At 42.6% G+C, this 23,977-nt stretch overlaps 1 protein-coding gene across 5 annotated transcripts in view; it reads left to right on the top strand.

Annotated features, from left to right (window-relative positions):
* The window catches only part of Sntg2 (syntrophin gamma 2), a 199,965-nt gene extending 176,220 nt beyond the window's left edge, over nucleotides 1–23,745 (top strand). For 3 of the 5 annotated variants that reach the window (XM_028768843.1, XM_028768842.1, XM_028768845.1), the window contains 3 exons: nucleotides 5,487–5,579; nucleotides 12,081–12,191; nucleotides 22,956–23,745. In XM_028768843.1, coding sequence (XP_028624676.1) covers nucleotides 5,487–5,579; nucleotides 12,081–12,191; nucleotides 22,956–23,087 — 336 coding nt within the window. In that variant the 3' untranslated portion in view covers nucleotides 23,088–23,745. The remainder of the gene's footprint in view (nucleotides 1–5,486; nucleotides 5,580–12,080; nucleotides 12,192–22,955) is intronic. The other 2 variants (XM_028768844.1, XM_028768841.1) reach the window with 2 other exon arrangements.
* Nucleotides 23,746–23,977: the final 232 nt, after the last annotated feature.

Here is a 23,977-nt window from a genome sequence, read left to right as displayed (position 1 = left end):
AATCAAAGAATCAGGTTTTGTAGTACTAGCGAATAGGAAGAGCCTGGCTTTACCAGGCTCAGAAATTCATTCTTCATTATTATTAATATTACTACTTTTTAAAAGTAAATTGCAAAGTGAGAGATAAGCCAGGTTGTTTTGCAAACCCTGGCTCCCGGCATATGATGGGTATTGCCTGCTTACTAAAATTTCATGGTTCACAGGGTTTTCAAGCCCTGAGCCTGTTTTATGGTTCTGGCTTTGAGGTAGAGAATTTTCTTGAGCCAGGATTTCCACCTTTGCCAGCTATGGGCAAGCCCAAACATCCTTCCCAGCAGACAAGTAGATGGTCAGGATTTTTGTCTTCATCAAGGGCAAACAAAGAATCAAGAGGATCCATAGAAGGCAAGAGGGGGATGGGTGTCTAGCACACCTGACATTCTCTCTCTCCCCTGTTGAAACAATATCAAGGAATTGGTTTAAACAGAACATTTGCCTAAGATCAGACGTCTTATAAGACAAAACTCCCCAGACTGCAAAAGAAAACCACCTGTCGTGCCAAGACCTAGGAACATCTCAGAGACTTGCTAGACAGTCCTCAGGTGCCAACATTGAAATTCAGAAATGTTAAACTGATTTTGGGAAAGATTTGAGGGCAGCTGTGGCTTTAAAATATATGCTTCAAAAAAGCAAGTATGAATATATTCTAACAAATGAAAATATCATGAGCAAAAAGAGATCTAACACAACAGAGGAGAGAAAGAAGAAAATAGAAAATGTAAATGTGGGAATTATTGTGACTGAATTAAAAGCTCAACCAGTGAGGTAAGATAAGGGCAGAGGGAACGACTGGGGCCAAATCTGTGCTGACAAAACTGTCTATATGAGTAACAGAGAGAGTAAGGAAGGCAGATTCAAGAGCAGACTGAGGTGTAATTCCTGTGACCAGAGACCTGAGAGGAGAAAGCAGGAAAGACAAATATACTCAAAGAAATTATGGCTCAAACTTTCAAAGATAGAATCCTGTGCATTTAAGAGGTGAGCAGACTCTAAACAGATATACCAAAAGAAACCCATACCAACAAGACCTGCAGAGAGTAAACCACAGAAAACCAGATACAAATATGAAACTGTCTTGAAACCAGCCCCAAAGAATAGAAGATTACAGAGTAAAATAATTGAGACTATATGAAATTTCTCATAAAAAAAAGAATGATGATGGCAGTCGGAAGGGTACCAATATTTAAGTGCCAGGACAAAAAGCATTGTCTTCCAGATCCCAGAGCTATTGAAAATACCTTTCAAAGATGAAAAATATCTTTCCAGCCATTTCCTAATTAAGGGGGAATGAAGATGAATTGTCCCTGGCAGACATTCCTAAAAGGAGTAGATAGAGAAATTTTCTCTAAACAGAAAAGAAGAAACAAGAGTGGGAACCCAGAGTGTTGGGGAAGAGGTAAGAGAAGGGTAGAGACCATCATGTGTCATGGTTGAAGCAAAAGCTGTACTCAACTGTCCAGTCTGAGTCCAAATGTACATAGTGAAAATGCTTAAACCAAGACCAAGTGAGTGGAGAGGCAAAGCCATGTGGACATAGCGATGCCTCTGTAAGTCTCTCGGGTGAGGACAGCCATGACAAAACTTAAAACCCTTCAGGGAGAGAGAGAGAGAGAGAGAGAGAGAGAGAGAGAGAGAGAGAGAGAGAATATGCTAACATTTTCCTAAGCAACATGGCATTAAGCAGAAAGGAAACAAATAGAAATGGTAGGTAGAAGCATCACAAATCCCATCAATTAAAAGCTGTGTGAACGATTAAACAAACACACAAATAAATAAACAAACATATAAATAAATGACATAGCAAGTACTACCCAATTATATGATGTCTACAGAGAGGCTGCCCCAAATATTACCCTGTGGCTTGGGTCAAAGGAAAGAAAGGGCAGTGGTCATTAAATCAAGTCGACCTCAAAGCAAAAATGCTACAACAGCAAGAATTATGGGAAGATGAGCAGCCAACTTCCTAACCTAGGAGACTTGGCAATGTATGTATGTTCACCAGACACAGAACTGCAAAATATACGAAGTAAGAGCTGATGGAGCTGAAGGAAACAAACCAACAGCAAAGCACAAGAAGCATTTATGGAGCATCCCACGGAACAGTGGCTGACAGGAACTTATTTTGAAGGGTTGTGAGACGTACACCAACATAGACCCTACCCAGACTATGAAGTAATCACAGAAAACTGATAAGAACTGAAACCATTTAAATTTTGTTCTCCAACCAAATTGGAAACAGTCATCAGTAACGGAAAGATGTCAGCAACATACTCAAATACTTAAAAACATTATGTCATTAATGTTTCAGAGAAGTATTAAGCCAAATCACAAAGCTGGCTCTCTGTAAATATCATTAACTTTGACCAGCCTGTACAAAGGCTCGTAAGAAAGAAAAAGAGGAAAGAACATAAATTGTCTGAACCAGGAAAGAAAAAGAGCATGGCAGCATTCTTGTAGACAGGCTCTGTGGAGCACTGAATACGTGAGCACGTGACAAAAATCAAGGACTCCATCAAGGTGATAATTTTCCCCAAGAAAGAAATATCTGGACCAGATGCTTCCACTGGAGAATCCTACCAAATATTTAGAAAAGAATTGAAAGCAGTTTCCCATAATCAAGGGAGGAGAAAGGGAAGGGGACAGGAGGGGAGGGGAGGGGAGGGGACTGGAGAGGAGGGGAGGGGAGGAAATGGAAGAGGGAGAGAGGAGGGAGAGGAAGAAAGGAGAGAAGGGAATAAAGAGGGAGACATAGATAGGCGCATACATACATACATATATTAAAAACATCTATAAAAATACACACACACACACACACACACACACACTAGGAGGAGGCAGAAAAATAACACCTGAAAGGACACTACGTGTCACATCCTTCATGAATACAAACAAGCTTGTCAAGGGGGATGTGATCAGAACTGTCCCCTGATTTTCTGTGTTTGAGCCCAGGACTTTTTCAGGTTGCTTGTATTGTTGTCTTTATCATAATCATCATTAACATCCTCGTTTTATTAAGCTAGCCCAGGCTAACAGTCTTCCTGCTTCAGCCTCCTAAAAGCTGGTATTACAGTCAAGCGGTACTAAACCCGACAGACTGTTAATTCTTTTCACATAGTCTCCTCCTTGGACACGAGCAATCGCACGGGGCTAACTCTGCACCATCTCTAGGCAATAAGGCTCTTTCTCCAGAACAAAACCGAGAAAGCATTTTTGATCACTAGTATTCTCATTTAGTTTTTGTCTTAGGATTTTTTTTTTAAACAAAATCTCCAGGTGATTCTGTACTTGAGGTTTTTGATGTTTTTCTTAAACACTGGTTATTCTTTATTGATGCCTTTTCTTTTGCTCTGATGCTGACCTTCACAGCCATATACTCTGAGCTATTATTAAGGCCTCACTGACATTTTCATATAATATGTTCTAAAATGCTCTGCAAACTTGTTCTGAAGTCTGGGCATTTGTAGTGGGAGGCATTTAGTTCGTCTCTCCTGAGCACAGTAATTTATTCAGAGCTTTGCTAGATGTCCTATGCCACAGTCACCATAAAGCATTGTTTTGTGGGTCATTGTGTGCGATGCTGTTGCATCCCTAAAGACAGGGCACCACTTCTCTGCCCAGCTAGTCAAAGTGTTCTGTGTGTAACTTTTAGCCATACTTTAAATAGCAAATCTAAAGCTATTCCATAAGTCATTCTTATAGCCTATATATCTTGAACAATTCCAAACGTGTCATAAAAATCTCCCTATCAGTTACATTAAAATGTTTAAGCTGCTGATATATTTTTAACATGTAAGCAGTCCACAAGGGTACCTTCAAAGTGGTCAGGTCCATGACCACTTCTCTGACACCCTTCTCCCACTGAATGGACCACAAGGCAGACTCTTCTTGGAGGACTAGAAAACAGCTGTCAACTTGAGGTTTATTCCAACATGTTAAAGAAAAAGAGTTAATATACAACACAATGGAGATGCTGAGATCTAACATATGTATGCATACACACCATGCCAGACTCTGAAGAACTGAATGAGGAGAGGCTGTGTGCCTGGTAACCAACGGCTGGCTCTGCTATGAAAATCCACAAAGCTGAATCTCTCCACAAGCCTTCCATATCTCTCCCCTGTACTTCCTGAGACCCTGGGGAGCTGGTGAAGCATATGAATTTGTAGCATTCTACAACAGTGTTTTCCTACCCTCCAAAGACCAGGCTGTAGCCACTGTATCCAAGCTCTACTGTTCTCATGATGTCAGAGACTTGGGATACGAGAATGCAATCGTCTCCTAGAAATGTTTTCTCCCAGTTTATAATCACTATATTTAAATTCTAGACATGTAATGAGTCCTAAAAACTATGAGAACATAAATGGCCATGGACTTGCAAAAGGAAGTTCAGTACTTCTTCTGCTCTGGATCATGTTAGGGAAGGTGAGCTAGGGGGAGAGCTGGAGCTATTATTGGAACTTCAATTTCCTACCAGCATCAAAACACTCATAGCTGCATAGTGGGCAGTGGGCAGCTGCTGTGTGCATGGTTTTGGTGATCAGCTAGGAATACCTGGCAACATCTGGAAGCCGATTGAAGGCTGAGAAAGGCAAAGGGTTGTCAACCCATGTTGGACAGGGTCCTCTCTTTGTGGGCCTGCTCTCTGTACCCCTATGAGAGGTGAAGGAGAGAATGGAGCCAAGTTGTAGTGCCAACCTCACCAGGGATCGTTGATATATTTTAATGATCTTCAAGGCATCTGTCTTGTTACTAGGATGAGACTATGATATAGCGGATCTAAGCAGCAGAGTCAGTAACGGTACAGAGGATGCCCGGGGTACCTTGGGTAGAGGAATAAGGAGCAGTGCAGATGTGGGATGGGCTCCTCCTGACTTCCCAGTGTTGAGTACATACATCAGAGAGTCAGAAAATCAAGTCCTGCCCATCATCATCCCTTCATCTCTATCCTGTGAAAAGCACCCTGATTATCCCCCTAGAAATGATGGCTTCAGAGCATCTGTAGACTGGGGTAACTTCACCTGCAGACTGAAGTTGACAAAAACAACTTTTCCAGCTTTAAGACTATTCCTTTCTATATGCCCTTTCTATGCCCTAGACTACTGTGAAAACACTTAAAGCATATAGGTATTCCAGTGAGTGTTTTTTAAAAAAAGTACCTTGGAGAACAGATATCTGTTGAAATATTTTAATGATTTGGTTTTGTTTAGTTGATGCCTTTAAAGACATCCTCTGTGTGTCTGAAAACAAAAAGCAAGGAGGATATCAATGCCTACAGGTATCTCTGCCATTCCCTGCAATCCCCAAACCTGCCTTTTTATTCTACATAGTTTGTGTCTTCAGAATAAAAACAATGTACTTTGGCTAAAGTAGCTAATGTGCCAACTACCTTCCTGTAGTTAACCTGAACTATTGCAGAGCACTCACTCAAAATTAATACTCTTTTCTAGTCAAAAACATATCTGTGCAGCTGGCAAGGAGAAATGCTGTGCTTCACGGTGGATTTTGCTCTGGGATTCACCTGCTTTGATGGTAAAACAAAGGTAAGATGCAGCTAAGTCCTGCAGGTCTGTACATGTTACTTTGTACTTACTCAGATATGTCTGTGAGCAGGCAGCTCCCACCGGCTGTGCTTCAACCAAAGGTCTGCCTATATGACCTGCCTTCCTACTTGCTAGCTTGGGGCCCCTGGGTGTTTACAAGCTCTAGAACCCATGAAGCAAAAACTCCAGTGAAATGGTGTTTGGCAACTATGATTCAGAGACAGACAGAGTTGAGGAGGGAAGGAGAGAAAGGAAAACAGGATGGGTTTTCATAATCTCTCTGAAGGCAAAAACCCACAATACTAGAACGTAGTTAAAAAACAAAGCCAGGCAGTGGTGGTGCATGCCTTTAATCCCAGCACTTGGGAGGCAGAGACAGGCGGATTTCTGAGTTCGAGGCCAACCTGGTCTACAGAATGAGTTCCAGGACATCTAGGGCTACACAGAGAAACCCTGTCTTGAAAAAAAGAAAACAAAAAAAAAACAAAAAAAACAAAACAAAAAACAAAACATTGCTTAAACCCTGAGTGGTTTTGGTGAGAGTAAGCCCCACATGTTGGTAAACTGCATCCAGGAATGAAGAGCTATCCTTGATTCCAGCCCTTATTGACTAAACCTGCCTGTGTGAAGGGTAGAAATCACTAGACCATTTCCATCATCATTCACGGGCTCTCCAAATTACATAAGTGTTAAGAAATTCTTTGCCAATGTGAGGAGCCAATGCTTTTACACATAATATTTATAAAAACCTACTTTGCTAATTACAAATGAGTGATGACGGAGGTGGCGTGACTGTGAGCCGTGTTGCTGTGAACCCGGGACGCCAGTAGATTTAGTCTGGACGTCTCATTGGCTTTTATTAGCAAGGACAAAGCCTAACAGCCTACTGCAGATCCACAGAGCAGAAGAGTGGTTTCTGTGGGTGGCTTGAGCTGGATCAAGGGACCCCATGCTACAGAACCCCATAGCTCACAGGAAGCAGCTTCCTGTGGTTTCTCTTGCAGAACAAAACAGAAAGAATGTCCCTATTGTCCATTTGGGCTAGCTTGGTTCCCTTCAGATTGGCTACTGACGATCAGCACTTAGGAAACCCTGGACTCTTGGAGCTTTTCTTGTTGTGTAAAGCTTCAGTTTGGTGATGTGCCATTTGACGTGAATGATGACAATGTGGTCTGGTCTTTGGGGTCTCACACTTGAGCTCATTTATACACATGGATTCTACTGGATCATATCTTCATTTCTGTTACTAACCATAAGGGCATTTCCAGAATCCTGCTTTCTACATACCTTGTGCAGGCTCAGCTTTGGCCTCCTCTCGTTCCCAGAGCCCACACTGAAGAAATGAAGGCTCATGGAAGGCTTCTAAAAACCAGCAAGCTTTTTCTCATAGCTGTTTCCAAACTGCCATATCTGAGCCTCGTAAGCTATGCTCTTTTGTAACCCAGTCTCTCGACCAGTTGATAAGTACTCCCAGACAGCAACTTTGTCTAGACCTCTGCCAACCATGCCCTTCCTGTTGCCAGAACAAAGATTTCAGCCAGGACGAGTCTGCCCTCTAGGGGACACATGGAGATGTCTGGAGAAGGTCTTTCGTCACCAGTACCTGGAAGGGTACTATACTCTACCATTTCAGGATAACCATGATGGGGGCCCAAAGTGCTGCTTAGCACCTGCTATGAACAGGATAGAGCACCGTACAGAATATTCAAGCAGTCTGTGTGCAGAGGTAGAGAAATCCTGAGACAGAAAGGAACTTGCTTTTGTTACAGAATCCTGGACCTGAAAACTCACTACAAACATTGTCACTTCACTTCCTCGTAAGGAAATTACCAAGATGTTTCTCCCATGGACTCACATGATGGTTGTAGTAATAATAAAACGCAGTTACATAAAAATGTAATATCAAGAGTGGATTTCAATTCTGCATCCAGCATCAAAGGCCATTGGTGCTTATAGCACAGAGTCAGTGAGCAAATGACTTCTTGATCTTTGTCAAGGGTTCTTGCCACTGTACCTTTCTGTGACCATGGCACCTGCACAAATACAGGACCCGCACTTGCTACTAATGTGATCTAGAAGCCAGACCTGAATGTTCTTGCCACATGTGTCCTTCTGGGATGCGTAAGATGTTACAGCATCTACCTTGGAGGCAGAAGTGCCTTCCACGTAGTTTCTGCTTCTTCCTCTCTGACATGCACAGTATTGCACTTCAGGGCACCAAATCGAAGACCTTCAGGATTCTACTTTAAGGGCAGGTTTGAATGGTCTACCTCTATACAGTCCGAAGGATTCTATGTCTGTCTTTTGTGCTGCATGTAGCAATATCCTGGAATAGATCCTGGCCAAGGCCCTTACCTAGGAAGAGCAAAGCACAGGACACCACCAGTCCTACTGCCTGGTGGAGATTCCACTGATGGTCCACTTGTGCTTCTGTCTTTGATTTATTCATGGTGAGCCAGTCTTCTTGTCACTCCAGGGGTTAGAACAGTACACACAAGATTTTTCAGGAGGCCATTTGTGAGAATCTTACCGTGTCTACCCACTTTCTGGTGTGCAGCCAGGAGCAGTAACACTGCAGGGGAAGAGCTTGTGGTTCCTAATGACTTGGAAGAGGAGTCTAGTATTCTGTAGCTCCCTTCCTGTTTTCCTAAGGCTCTGTGGGAAGTTCTGAGCTGGTCTGCACAGGCTAGAAGCAGCATATTCGGCCTCATGGTTGCAGGGCCCCTTGCTCGTATGTGGGGGCTGAACCCACAGAACACAGTATCAACTAAGTCACGCATCATCCACCTTCCTTCACTGTTAAATCCCTTCCTGCTCCTTTGTCATCCTTTTTACCAGGCAATGTCCCTACTTCCCATGGTAGGTCTCAAATGGGGCTCTGAGGACATGTCTTAACATTTAATCCAGCATCTTTCCCTAAAAATTAACCTTTCAAAGGTTTTAAATGCTATCATTTGTTTCATAATGCAGCATATGACTGCTATGAGCCGTTGGGGACTGGACTCCCTGGTGACATACCATCTAATCAGTCTGAACCTTGACCATTAAACATTAGAATTTATGCCAAGCTTTAATGCCTCCTTGGGCTAGACAAAGTAGGCTGCCCCTTACCCAGAATATCATGGATAAAGATAGGGTCAGAGATGGCTCAGTTAATACTGAGCATACTTGTAAGCATGAGGTCCAGCCCCAGAACCCACATAAGGAAGCCAGAGGAGGCAAAGACAGGTCAATGCCCGGAGCTTATCAGCAACCAGCCTTACCTATTTAGTAAGTTCCAACCAAATGACAGGCCTGTCTCAAAAAAAAAAAAAAAAAAGGTGGATGGCACCTGAGGAATAACTGAGATTAACCCTTTGGCCTCCACATGTATACCTATATACAGAAAAAGAGCCAGAGAGGGGGAGGGGGAGAGGAAGGGAGAGAGGAAAAGAAAGAGAGAGAGGAGAGAGAGACAGAGAAACAATGTGATGAGGAGACCCTTTTAAGGCTGCACACTGTTGAACCAGTCCATTTCTAAGTCATTGCTGAGCCATGGCTAGATCCATGATGTGGTAGTAGCTCTCCTTAACAAAGGCCTAAGAAAACACAATTTGAGGGTAGAATATTGTTTGCTGGGAGAGTATGATAACATGCACAAGGCCTTAAGTTCCATCCTTAGTAGTGTGTGCACACACACGCACACACACAGTGCTAGGACTCTGATAACTGTGGTTTAGTGGATATCCACATAGTTGTCCCTCATATACTAATGGCTCTGTTCTGTAATTCCCACTTCTCTTTTACCAGGGAGAGATGAGCAGTTGTCTTCAAGCATAAGTCTATTCTTATAAGCTATTTCACCAACATAAGGAGTAATTAGGAAGGGCAGGAAACATAGCCAAGCATGGGTCCCACCCTGACACTAAATGAAAAGACCATAGAACATTTGTCCATTTCTAGAATGATATTTTAAAGTCATCAAAATGAGAATAAACTAGAACACCGTTCTAGTTATATGGCCCCAGCCTTGGACCTGACATGTCTACAAGCTAGCTGGCATGAGAACATCAGTCAACACAACCTTTTTTACCCTGTAGATTGATGCTAACTGATGTTCTGGTCTTGTCACGGTACCTGGAAGTAGGGGAAGAGCTGGGAATGAAGAGGTAAAGCAGAGACTAACTACTCCTCTTTACCCTCCAAGTTCCAGGCTCACATATATAAAATATAGAATAGTCAGATACCCAAAGAAGATCTTCCTCCTCCACCAGCTATCATGAACAGTGTGAATGCCCAGGCTTGCCTCTAGTGGGATTACAGCAGCAACGCAGGGCTGAGAACTCCAGGGCTCTGTCCCTCTCTGAAATAAGCCACACTCCAGAATCTTTCTGCCACTCAAGATTGGAGGGAGCAAATAATTCCAGTGCCACTAACTGGAGCATTCCTGGAATGGTGGGAGTCTGCTTTTCTTGCCTCGTGGATGCTCCCTGCTCAAAGCAACAATACTCCAATTTGCTCAGTGCAGATCTCCTGGCTACTCAATACTGGACTAGTGTCTGTGAAGCCTGATCTCCAGGCTGGAATCCCATAATTCTATAAGGTTAAGATGGAAGGAGGTAGAAGCACAGAGACCAAATTCAAAAGGAAAAGGAAGTAACTAAGGTATTGAGGTCATTCTGGTAGTGGAAGCAAAATGCCATGATTCCAGTGTCACAGTCTCTGTGGATTCCACCAGGCATTCTAAGTAGGTATCCATGTCACTTTCTACCCTCAATATATTAAAGCCCCAAGTAGTTTTGAAGGGGTGAGCAGTGGCTGTCAATAAAATTGCCAATGGCGAAAGCAAAGGAAGATATATATATACACTTTGATCGCTAAAACCACACAAAGATGCCTTCCTGCTCCATGACAGAGAGCTGAGTGTTGAGATGCCACCCCCCCCCCAGCCTTTATTACTCCAGTGGGTCTCAATTTCAAGTCTCCTGATGTCTGAACCAAAGTGAGCACTATTTGTGTCATGATCTCTAAGCAACCAATCTGGGCTCTGAGTTCCCAGCTTGCAAACCCAGATCTGTGTACAGAGGCTCAATTGCGTATTTAAGAAGGGCTTGGCGTTTGGAGATTAAGTAGCTTACTTGGACCACAGGCAGAAATAGTATTCACGGCTTTCAGAAATGGTTTTCTTTTTAAATAAAAGATTACACTTTATGTGCATGAAAAAAAGCTTGGAAGTTTGAAAACTGAGACGAATGATCATGAGTCATTAAAGACAACGAGCTAAATAAATGTCCACCATCCTAAGATGCTTACGACATAACCATGCTGAGGACCCAAGGCTCAAACGAAAAAAAAAAAAATCGGGAATAAGCCTGCTGACCACCTCACTCATCATATGGGCCTGGATGTTTTGTAACACATCCCAAAACAGGAGAAGCAGAATATCATTGTCTTCCTTTGCCCCAAATAAGGGCTACATGTTGAAACTGGTGATCTTGTGCTGTGACCAGGGTGAGACTTTTCATGTTCTCTAAATTCCTGCTCTGAAATCAGCCTGGCACTCAGATCTGCCAGAGCAGGCAGAGACTCAGCCTCAGGGAAATGCAAGGATAGAATGAACAGCTCTGTGGAGTCCAAATGTCTTGAAGTATAAACACAGCATGAGCTCCAAGACTTTTCTGTTGATCCATGTCCTCAGTTAACTACGAAGAATCTCATAAGGAATCCTGAGGCCAGTGTGGATGGCATGGCACACGAACAGAGCCGTTTTTGAGACTTTCCCGTCCTCTCTTCCTTGTCTGGCGAACACTGGAAATGCTTTGTTCATTTAGAAAATGATGTTTGCAACAGAAACAACCTGTAGCAATGTTGCTAAAACATGGCTAATCCCCATTGGTATTTTTCCAGGACCACAAAGATTTTGTGAGGCAGGTCCTTCCTTGGTAGCCCTTACTGGTTTGATGTTCACTATGTGAATCAGACTAGCTTCTAACTTGTGGTTACCTTCCCATCTCAGCCTCCTAAGGACTGAGATCACATCTTACCTCTGAAGCACCTCAGAAAGCACTTCGGCGGCACGTAAGGTAGTGGTGGAAGGCAGTGCTGCCTGTGTCCTCCTGTTAGTTCTTGGGAACCCAAGGCTGAATGATAGGATGTAGCCATGGTGGGTGGTCTACCAGAATCTAAGCTTTCCATTTTAACGGGTGAGTATCCTACAGGGCAGACATGTGCCTTCAGTTGACTTCATAGTTCTGTAAGCAAAGAAGGAAGCAATGGTCTTAGGAACCTTCCAGGGTAGGTACAGGAAAGCCAAGAGGAAGCAAGGTGAAGACTAGAGAGGCCAGTATGAGACCTGGAGCTGGCTGGGCATGGGGTCAGCCTCTACACACTGAAGGTGGACATGTCAGAACAAGTGACAGTTACCCAATAGGTGCTTTACATTATTAACAGATATTGATTAAATGAATTGATTAATTAAACATAACCCTGCTTATAAGTCACTCGTTTATTTCATCTCTGCAGAATGTACTCTGGAGATTCAAGTTCTCTCAGCTTAAGGGATCTTCAGATGATGGGAAAACTCGAGTAAAGCTGCTGTTTCAGAATCTGGACACCAAGCAGATTGAAACAAAGGTAATACCTGTGGACCCTGCACTCATAGACACACAGGGAGAGGGATGGGCTGAAGAAAGGCTGCCCAAGGGGGAACAAGTTCAGCCCAGAGTTAGAAGTCAACTTAAACTCAGGGCTGATAGTTTTCCATTGAGAGCTTGTGACCTAAAATTCTGGCAGATGAAACAAAGTATTTAATTCTAACAAAATCCACAATTTGCTTAGAAAATAGCAGCAGGAAGTGGAAGCTTGAAAATGCTCTAGAAGCCAAAATCTAATTGAGGGCTTTTACAAGCTGCATTGTCTGATAGAATGTCTGCAGCACTGAATGTAGGAAAAAGTCCCTTGTCCCTCTCAGAAGTACTACACTGAGGTGTCTCTTTATTATTAATAGGTAGACGTTCTTTATGTCTTTACATAAATGTGTTATCATCAACAAACTAGCTTTAATACAAACTAAAGTCAAACAAAAGTATAAATTTAGTGCGTTAAAAGGTGTGTGTGTGTGTGTGTGTGTGTGTAAAATGCATACATATTGTTTAGAGACAGAATGTCACCTCGTTCCTTGAATTTCTTTCCTATGAAATGAACCTGAGCAACACAACCTACCTGACATTATATGTGAAGGATTAGGGTCTATTTTTATCCTGCCCTTGTCTCATTCCAAGAAAGAATGTTTCAGAACTGCTTTCGATGAAGAAGAGAAATTATATAGAATTGCTTGGCTTTTCTAGGTAGAGAATTAGCTAGTGGTAGAGGAACATACTGGACAGGCTGTGAACAGTACAAGGGTGTAGAGTCCTGAAGGGAAGTAGGAGGCTATGGGTTCCTTAGATGGGGCATTCAGGCTTTGGGTTCCTGAGGTGGAGGTGGGAGGGCGGTGGAGCTCTGCAGTGAGGGCCGACTATGGCTTGAGGCGGTAAGCTAGGGGAAACCGGAAAGCCTTCGAGCCGTGAGCTGGAGAAAGGGTGTGAAGCTCTGGAGCAGGTGGAGACAACCTGTGAAGCTCTAAGCTGCAGTTAGCTGGGGACTCCTGTGTTTAGGCTGAAAGTGAGGGGATGAAACTCTCAGCACATTGGGCTGTCCTGCCCTCTACGAGCCAAGTCCTATGTCTAAGTAGGGATTACTGTGGGGAGAGTGGAGCAGAGAGTGATTGGTAGCACTTTTCTGTCAGGATTTCTTCATGGACGGGCCTGTCACCTTTCCCTGCATCAGGCCTGTCACTCCTTCAGCCTGGAAGTCACGGGGTCCTGAGGTTGTTGGTTCATGGTAGGCTTGAGGCACTGTTGTACCCTGGAACACATACTGAAGAAACAGCACATGCTTACCTGGGATCTGAGCTGCCCCTTTAGCAGGTGGTACTGTAGGATTTAAAGGTCTAATTTCCTATCTTTTAACCATCAGCCAGTCAACTGAAGGTTAGCCATGCTGATTAAAGGGGCGGATGTGTCAGCCTGTGATGAATGGGAAATGAATGTTACCTTCTCTGTGACCCTTAGCTTGGATTATGTGGATTTCCATCCTGATTGGGGTGGGGGTGGGGGGAAGACCGACCTAATATTTATAAAGGCTATCAAGATACATAGTAGGTAAGAATTTTAAACTAAAAAATTTTAATTTAGTTTAAATTAGTTTAATAATAATAGTTAATAAGCTAAACTTAGTTTAAACTAAAAATTTTAAACAACATGTGAAGCTTTTTTTATCAAAGAAAAATAAGAAATTTTATGTACATACATAGAAATGTCTGAGGTGTGTGAATATGTCTCAACAAATTCAGATGCACAGACTTGCAGCCCAGCCCTGATCCTTCACAGACCTCAGACTACCAGAGCTTCTCTGGGAACACGAGCAAGGACAAGGCTCAAAAGGCTGAGGTTTTAACTGAAGTAAAGCAAGAACGGGGCACCTCCTAGTCTTGGAGACTTCTGAAGGAACAGCCCCGAGCTCACCACAATGAGAGAAAGAAACAGGGGCGAAGCTTCCCTTATATAACCCTGCTCCTCTCAGAAATACCACTCCAGCTGCAGCTGCTATAGCTTATGAAGCAGGGGAAAATTAGACCTCTAGGTGTTCTTGACATTAGGACACAGCCTCAATCATTCAATAATCTTCTCTCTCTCTCTCTCTCTCTCTCTCTCTCTCTCTCTCTCTCTCTCTCTCTCTGTGTGTGTGTGTGTGTGTGTGTGTGTGTGTGTGTGCATGTGTCACATATGTGTTCATGTATGCATGTGCACATGTACATGTGGGTGCACATACATGTATGATGTATACTGTATGTAGAAGCCAGAGGCTGACATTCGACATCTTAATTCCTCTCTGCCTTATCCTTTGAGTTTTCTCTGGACTGGCTGGCTGGCCAGTGAGCTCCAGAAATCCACCTGTCAAGATGTTGTCTTTATGTGGTTGCCGAGTGTCTGAATTCAGGTCTTCATGCTTGTGTGGCAAACACTTTGCCAACTGAGCCATCTCCCCCACTTCTAAAATCTTCATAAATGAAAGACTTAATTTCCTGGAGTCCTATTTAGCTGAATAGTTATATGACTTACCATGAGATTATGAGGAGATGCAGTATTGGGTAAAGATGGAATAACTGTCCCCTCCCCCACAGCTAACTCCTGTTGTGATGTGACTCCCCACCCATACCTTATTTCTGGGTTAATTGGCTATATTTAAGATTCTTATGGTTTCTTCTGTGTCCAAGACTGAGCTTCTCAGGCAGGTTTAGATAGGTTAGCTTTGCAGCATGAAGTCCACTGCACATGTATTTAATAAGTCCATTTTAAATTAATATGTTAACACTGAAAGAAAGAGAAACTTAGTACAGAAATGGCAAAAGTACTATAAAATGTTGGGTGTGGTGGGACATGCCTGTGATCCCAGCAGTCAAGAGGTATAGGAGCATCACAGGTTGAAACTCATCCTTGGCTATACAGCAAGTTCGAGATCACACTGAAATACATGAGACCCTGTCTCAAGGAAGAAAGAGAGTAGGGAAGAATAAGAGAGGGGGGAAAGAAGAAGGAGGGTTATCAAACATACCCAGAGTTTTACAAGTTTCTCAGAAGATAATTATTCTCATTATTAAAATGAAATGTTTTCATCACTGCAGACCAAGACCATCATCTTACAACTAATATCCCCATCTGTATCCCTGTAACAAAACAGAGTCTAATGAAGAATAACTATGGAAGAAACAATAGCACATAATTTTCACTCTGTAAGAGTGGTCGCTATCATCAGGAAGTCAGTGAAACCTGTCAGATGCAGAGAAGAGAACTGGGTGTGATCTGAAAGCAGGCAGCAAACAGAACTCTGTTCCTGCGTCTCCCCACAGAGACCAATGCCAAGCATGAGTTACTGATGCCACTTCATTAGGCATACTGAAAAAAACTATTTCGAAGTCAGAAGAAGCAAAGCGGAGTAGACAACCCAAAACAGCCACTAGACGTTGCTCATGAGGAGGAACCAGGGACAGTTGAATGACCTCTGCAGCAGGAAGTGTAGAGCCAGGGATACAATAACCCTCAGGAGCAGTGCTCAGTTCCAATGTTCCTCAGAGTCCTTTGAGTCTGCTTCTGTGCAAGCTTGCTCATACAGCTTAGCCATGACACAATAGCAGGTGGCTTTCATTGGCTTTGTTTTGTTTTCAGTATGTCCCAACTGTTGGGGAATTAGAGTTGCTGTGTCCTAGCTGACAGTGGAATTAGAACTACCCTATTTTAACAGAAACACATAGGTAAATGTGATCTCTAAGCAAGCGTGCAACTCTTCTTCCATCAGAAGACACTCTGTATCAAGTGGAAACTTGATGATACAGTTACCCTTCTAGGATGCCTGGAGTTAGTTTCTGAGACTCTCTGGCAACTCCCATCCTAAGCTTCCTGAACAAGCTGACCCTGTAGTGAGGCAAGCATGTGGGAAGCCTGTTCCCTAAAAAAGGACCTCTGAAGCTTTTGCTGCTAACTCCCTTTAGTCTAGAGGTGGGAAGAAAAGAGTCCTAGGCAGGAAAAACTAACATTATTAGATACTGGGATGTTCTTTCTAGAGTGAGACAGGTGGATACTGATAGACATCAGCATGTAGCTTGGGTTTGAGTACAGGTCTGTTCATAGTCCTGGGAGCTTCAAGCCCCAGATCTGGTTTCTGGCATCTGAGGCTTCCTGGTTCACAAATGCCACCTTGCCTGTATCCTCCCTTAGTGGAAGGGGCCATTAAACAACAGCACAAATTCATAATATGGTCTCCATTCATGTGGCCCCACCATCTCCAAAGAGTCCTTTATCACTGGGGACTGAGCTATGGCATGACTTGGGGGTGTACATGAAATCTCAGCTGATAGCACTGTTTCCTTCTGCCTGTCTTCCACACTCAGCAGGCTTCTCCAGAAGCTTCTGCCTGTGGGCAGGCATGGGATGTGTTTCTAACCATCACCGTCTGTTAAACTCGGGATGATACACATCCAGTGTGCATCAGAGCCAGCTCACCCCAGCCTTTGGAAATGATTCTTCTTTTAAATGAGCTGTGAGCTTTTTGAAGATAACAATAAATCATAATGTCTGTTTAAAATTTAAGTTTTGATTAAAATTTAAAGATTTTATTAGTGACAAGTAAATGCTATCCAATTAGATGATCAGAAAGCCCCCAACAGGTCCCTTAGTCACATCCTATGTCTTGGGTCTCTTCTACTCAGCACGGATACCACTTTCCAGGTGCCTCTTAGATTTGGGAAAAGGCAGAGGATCCCCACCCCCTGAGAAGTGAGCCTCGGCTGAACCATCACAGAGAAGAGGCTCTATCTGGAAAGAGGAGATATCTAGGAAGCTAATTGAGTTCCTGGATCTTTGTCAAAGGATTATCTCCACAGATGAGAAGACACTGTCCCCATGAGCAAGCATCATGAGAGTGTTGGACACCCTGAAGCAGAGCTGGCCTAGCTGCCCCTGCAGACATGTGTTGTAAATTTCCTTTTTTCTTCTATGCAAGGCAACTGCCTAGATTGTCTCTTCTACTTACCATCCATTTTATTAATCACTTTGCTTCTAATTATAGTTGATGAAATAAATGATTCTACAAGCAGAGACAGCTGGACACAATTGCCATCTATGTTTTGGAATGTGAGTGTCCTCTCGTTATTCACTGCCCCCGGGAATGAGTGAAAGCTGAAGATTTCACTCTTGATTGAAAGAAACAACTCAATGACAGAATAAAAAGTGAATTTGAGCACTGTGTTTTTTAAAAAGGGAAACAGAATCACAAGTATAGGAATGTCCACCTAAAAAGGGAAATAGAAGTTATCCTGCGTCCTCACTGGAACAGAAAGAAAAGCCAGGAGACTGTACTAGGTATTCCTGCAGAGGCTGATGATACTCCAAGTGGCAAACCATATAGCAGTATGAGCCAGTGCCAGCTTCGTGCATTTGTAAATTATTTGTACACCAGAATAGCCTGAAGGTATCTTTCCAGGGCATCACTATCAATATTTTACCCCTTGACATTAAATTAAAAATGAGGGAAATTCTATACTGCCCTTCAAGATATTGACCTTGGTTGAAAAAAAAATCTGTAGGAGTTATTTATCTTTGTCAGAACATGGAAATTTTCAAATAAAATATTTACTAGCACAGAAAAAAAAAGTGAAACCACACAGTCTTCATTCCCAGGTTCCTTTGCTCTCGGTATGTGTGTGAGATACCCTGGAGCCAGTGCAAATTACAAAAACCAAATTAGTTAAAACAGCTTTGCCAAAAGGTTCTTGTTCATCTTAAAATATGTGGAAACACCAAATGTGACTGAATCAAGGTGACTTGGAGACATCATGTTGGTCTTTAAAAAAAAGAAAATCCTGCCAATGTCAATAAAATGCATTAATTCGTAATTCTGTTATTTACTGAAGGAGAAAGACTAAGAATGTAAACCAGAGGTGCTTGTGAGATGACTCAGTAGTTAAAAGCACACGGTACTCTTGTAGAAGAAGCAAGTTCAATTTCCAGGACCCTTGCCTTTCCGCTTGCAATGCCTATTACTCAATTCTAGTTGGATCTACTGCCATGTTTTGGCACAGACATACAACCATGCACATATTTTTTTAAAGAATTAAAATGAGTCCTTCTTTGAAAAAAAAAAAAAAAAAACAATGTGAATCAGAGAAAACAGACCAGTTCATCACCTAACATAGACCACAGCCTAGAGACAGATTACAATAGCAATTTTGAGGGTGACAGCAAACATTTTAAAAATATATGCCTTCAAGACCTGGAAAATACTGTGGTGGTTTAGATAAGTATGGCACCTATGCCCACATATTTGAATGCTTAGTCACCAGGGAGTTGAACTATTTGAAAGAATTAGAGAGATTAAATTGTGTGGCTGCTTTGGAGGAAATATGTCACTAGGGGGTGATCTTTGAGGTTTTCTGAGAGGATCTCTCAGAACCTACTCAGCATAGCCTCTCCCTAATGATACCCATGAACAGACCCGGAGCTACCATCTGATTTTTGCTTTTTGGTCCTTGGATCCTGCCCCTTTTTAGAATGTCTCCATCCTTACCCTTACACAAATGCAAAAATGCTGTATTCAGGGATTGATGCACAAGAGAAGAAGGTACCTTCTCTTCCATTTCTTGATACCTTTACTGTGGGTTACTGACCATGTTCTTCCAGTATGATGGCAGCTGGCTTATCTGGATATCCCTTCAACACCACTATCCACTTGTCAAGGTATACCCAGGACAAAGAGAGCTGTAAAGTAGGCAAGTTGGCAAAGGCTGGAATTCTACACTTCAGGGAACCTCAGGGATCCTGGGGATGCAGGATTGTTTGAGTAACTCTCATTCACAGACAGCTTGCAATATAGTGACACTATTGTACCAAGTTCCTAAAGGTCTAGCAGAGGGTTCAGGGAAGGCCTGTGGGGCTTCTTGGATCTCTCACTTCAAGTGACATTTCTGCAACTAATTGGCCTAGTTGTTTTGGAAGATTATTTTGAACTCTATTTCCTCATTTTAAAACTGGAATGGTGGTCTCTGACTTTTATCTTACTTTATATTGTAATTTTGAGGTGAGGCAGTGTTATTGATTTGACAAAGCTATGTTGGTAAAGAAATAATATCCATCTCACACTGATGTTAGCCCAATGACTGTCCCCTGATACCTGTCCTCAGCCACCTTAATTAATTACACAGGGATAGTAAGGGTGTTGCTGTGGGGTTACAGTTTTACTAGTAGGGAAATTACAAAGTCTCCTGCTTGCCCAGCTTGGCCCTTCATTATATTTGATCAAAACCTCACCGGACTCATGGAGAAAATTCTCAGAAAATTTACTAGCCATGAGGCAAACCATTAGTAATTTAAAGACAATCATGATTGTTGACACTTGAGCTAATAACAAAGGTTAAAAACATTGTAGCGCAGTTGGCACTTCCCACTCACTACCTGACTGCCCAGCCAGTAAATGGAGGAACCAGAGTCTGAATTGCAAGACGATATCTCTGTGTCACAGACATTAGCCATCAACTCAGTTCCAACCTGGTCTGGCACAGGTGAACAGGGACTAGGTTACTGGTCAGGGCTTCTTTCCAGATTTGCCTTTTTTATTACTCAGATGCTGAACTGAGGCTCCACTGACAATAAGCTGTGAATAAATGTGGAAATACCTTGTTTTCTTTCGCAGTAGAACACACCAAGAATCAGGAGGTTTTTATCCTAACCTGGGCTTCTCATGACTCCATTGCACTTGTGGCCAGTGGCCATCTGGAAGCCCCCATTCTCAAAATGTCAAATATGCTTGAAAAAAAAACAGCACATACATCACACCTAGACAAGACAGCTTAGCTGACATGAGAAAGGCGCAGCAACAGTCTATAGTTATGGACACTATATGGCTTTCTTGGCTTTTCTCCAAACTTGTTTTTAAAAGAATTATCTTTGTTAAATATACCTCAGGCCTGTCAGACAAATTGGAGGCGGTTGCTGTATCCCTGCTGTATGACTTCCTTCTCAAGTGCACAGACTCTCTTTCTCAGCGAGTAGGAGTTAGAAGCCTACCACCATCTATGACACATGTTTAAGGGGCCAGCAGGAAATGGCAGGCATGGAGATAATACTGGAATCACTATGAATGTCCTATCCCAACAGAAACCAAACATGGCTTTGGATCAAAACTCTTGCAATGGGGTAGTTCAGGATGACCCTGCTGGCAGCATCTACTTAGGATAGAAGTGGAGTAGCAGGTGCCATGCCCTTGCCTAAACCAAGGATGTTCTGTGAAATGTTCAGATCCTGTATCTGGATGGAGACTACTTCCCACTTCAGAAGCTCACATTCAATCCCTGGATAGGAACACTCTTGGCTGGTATTATACATGGAGTGACTTTTTTGTGGTAGATAGTCTTTTCAAACAATTTTTGATGTGGCTTCAAATTACCATGCCAGGAAATACCAAGACTGCTTTGAGATGTGTGTCTCAATGCCAGTGGCCATCTGGCTGCTTCTTCCAGTGTGCCGTGCTATTATTGAGCAAATCGTAGGAATTTGTAAAGCAATTTTCAGCTTTTGTACATAAAGCACAGCTGCAGAAGCATCCATGGTGTGGAGCTTTGTGACTCTGTCCTTCCACTTACCCCCTGAGAAGATGATTATGATCAGGAACATATACAGATTGAAGTAGAGTGTTTGGTAAGCTTTCAAGAACGTTGTGTTTGTTCAAGAATGTTCCTCGGTCTTCCTCCCTTATGGATAAAAATCATAAGTAATAAAACATCCTGACTATCATCTCATGGTGTGAAGAAAACACATGGATGGGTTGACATCCAGAAAATCAGCTGGGTAACTCAACGCATGGATCCAACAAACAAACCAGGATAGGGGTGCCTGTGTAACAATTATAGAGTTTCTCTACAAAATCTCTTTAGCAGTATGAAGAAAACCCTAAGTATCTGCAACATCTTGTTCTTTACAACAAAAAAACAAACAAAAAAAATCAAATTCTTTCATGCAGGTAAAATCGAGGTTAAGCTTCACCTGCATGCAAAGGAGGATCTTACATTGGCAAGAAGAAAAGAGAACCTTTGGGTCACAGGTTTAAAGAGATGGAGGACAGCTTCTAAGTGCAAGGGACCCCATACCTGTGTCTTTTCTCTCTCAGGCCAAGTATGACTTCGTGGGATTCATTTTCCAGCTGGCTCACCCTTTCCATGTACCAGCAGCTCAACTTCTTTGTCATTTCAAAGTGAATTCTCCTGTCCCCTTTCCTGGGTCACCCTCCCCTGGCACTCTGGTTGGTTCAGGGTCCTGAGCACCAGTACAGGAGCAATTTCTGAAAGGAATGGACAAGAGACCAAGAGAGGAATGTGGGTGGGGACTTCTGTAAAGGAAGGTACAAGCTAATTTTGCAGTATGTAATCCTCTCTTAGGAAGAGAAGCACCTTAGTAAAAATGTCAGGGATCTAGGACTTCAGCACCTTTGATGAGCTGCCATCTCTCCTGTAGGCAGGTGTGCTAACTTCCCATCCCAGAGGCCCTGACTGGCCAGCTTCAAGGAGTACAACTGAGGGACTGACAAGCCTGAGCAGGCTGTCCTCCTGAAAAAGATGATGTTTTCTCTGTGGTCTTGCCTCGGCAGTTTATAATATGATAAAATTTTGCTCAAATTTAATAAATGGGATATCAATGAATGAACAGTGCCGTTAAAAGGAATTGTGCTGTTCTTTGCTGTATTGGAACTTCACTGTATTGAAACAGCAAAGAGTAGAAAAAAAACCATCAGGGATGTACTGAAATCACCTTTTCTGCCTGTTGGATGGGTGGCAAGTTGGGGTGGATTTGTATCCCAAGACACTAAGATTGCTTTTCTCTACAACAGCATGACATTTGAAGACTTCAGCTTGTATAGGGCTTAGCAGGCTCATTGCCAGTGGTGTTGGTTGGGGCTTGGAACTTTGTGTGGGGAATTATGTGGCAGAGAGAATAATCTCAGAGACCGGAGACTGGAGACCATAATTTGATCTCAGAACCCATGGTAGAAGAAGAGAATTGCCTCCACAAAGTTGTCCTCTGATCCCCACATGTGTGGCACTCACAAAATCTATTATTATTATTTTTTAAAACAATTGTAACAGCTTATATAGGTTTTATTCTTCAATATTAGCCTTTGAGAGCTTTAAGATGGAGAAGTAAGGACCCAGGAATTTAAGGCATCTTTTATCTTAAATTTAAGGAGCCCACCATCTTCTAAAACATCTTGTTCTTGAGCATCATTCCTTCCTTTTGTTGACATGACATCTGGCTGTGAAAGAACCAAGGTCTCTCCCTCTATGTGCTGCTCACACAGCAGGACTCTGGCTGCCCTTTGAAAAATGTCCATTACAAGCCACACATGGAAGAATGCACACATGCAATCAGGATAAGCAAATAGCCCCATCACCATGAGACTGACCCCACTGTCATTATTAGCCTTGGCACTTTTTTGCTTGTGGTAAAGACATTAACCATAACTCTTATCTTTAGAAATAAGACCTAGCACAAACTAAGAAGGAATGCTGAAGAAAGGGCATGCATCTCACCCTGTATGGAGATTAGTCTGAGTACCAATTCAAGGAACAGTATATCCAACTTTATGAATTTATGTTGATTGTGCGGCACTGCCTTTATTTTAACATTATCTGTTTTACTATGTGCTTATACTTACTGGGAGAGCAAGTCTTGGAGTACACAAAGAACTGAATTTGCTAAAAGTTGCCATAGAGCATCTTCCCAGTGACCATAGTCCTGTTTCGTTTCCCCTCAGGAGCTGGAGTTCCAGGATTTGACGGCGGTCCTCCACTGCATCCATTCCTTCATTGCCGCCAAGGTGGCCTCCCTGGACCCTGTGTTCATGGACAGCCAGAGTATGGCAAGAAGATACATGTGCAGCAGCTAAAACAAGTCTGAAAAGTGCTGCAAGGAATCAAATTATTTTCTTAAGAAACAAATCTTTCCTGCACAATGTTGCAACTTTGTGTGGTTTTATAATGAGTCTATAGTTGTGATACCAATAAAAACATCACTAGTTTCACAGATGGGTCAGACTGTTGAATCTGACAATGGGGTATCAATCTGACCAGGCACAGTGGTAGTAGGAACTCAGGGTCCTCTAAAACCATCCCATCTCAGCCTGTCTCAAACAGCCAGTGATGTAATGCTACAGTGTACTGCTTACATTCGTGAAGTCCAAATTTTATTTTTCCAAAGTACCAGGCAGGAGAGTAAGAAGCCACCATTTACTCTTTCTTAGGAGATATGGGCTTCCCACAGGCAAGTTGAAAACTCTCCCTTTGTCACGGGTGGGACTGGCATTTGGGTTGTGAAATGAAAAGGGTGATAAATGAATAGAGAGATGAGGGAATCTGAATTATTTAGTTTTATATTAAATGCTTACATGTTTATTATGCAACTGAATTATATATCATTTAAATGTGAATTCTATTTTTTCCTAATTAATCAAATACAGCACATGCTTTGGTTTCCTTGTCTTTCATATTGTTTATAACTTCTAATCTGAGACTTTTCTATTTTTCTTATTAAAAGCAATTTAATGGAATTCTTGAGTTTCCTTTCAGAAATTCAGGCTGTGGTTAGGGAAAGGTGTGATTATAGTCTCATTTGTCAAGGCTTCTATAAAAGGGCGAATGCAAAACATCTGCCTGCAGAGCATAGCAGCCTAAGGAAACACAGGGGTCCTGTGGGAAGCAGAAAGAAACACCATTGGGGGCTAGCTATCCTTCGGACCTTGAACCAATGAAAGGTTTTGGCAATAAGCCACAGCTCCTT

This window comes from Grammomys surdaster, unplaced genomic scaffold (genome assembly GCF_004785775.1).
Source record: "Grammomys surdaster isolate TR1022 unplaced genomic scaffold, NIH_TR_1.0 188, whole genome shotgun sequence".
Taxonomy (NCBI): domain Eukaryota; kingdom Metazoa; phylum Chordata; class Mammalia; order Rodentia; family Muridae; genus Grammomys; species Grammomys surdaster.
Note: the sequence above shows the minus strand (reverse complement) of the source record. Positions and strands in the feature narration are given on the sequence as shown.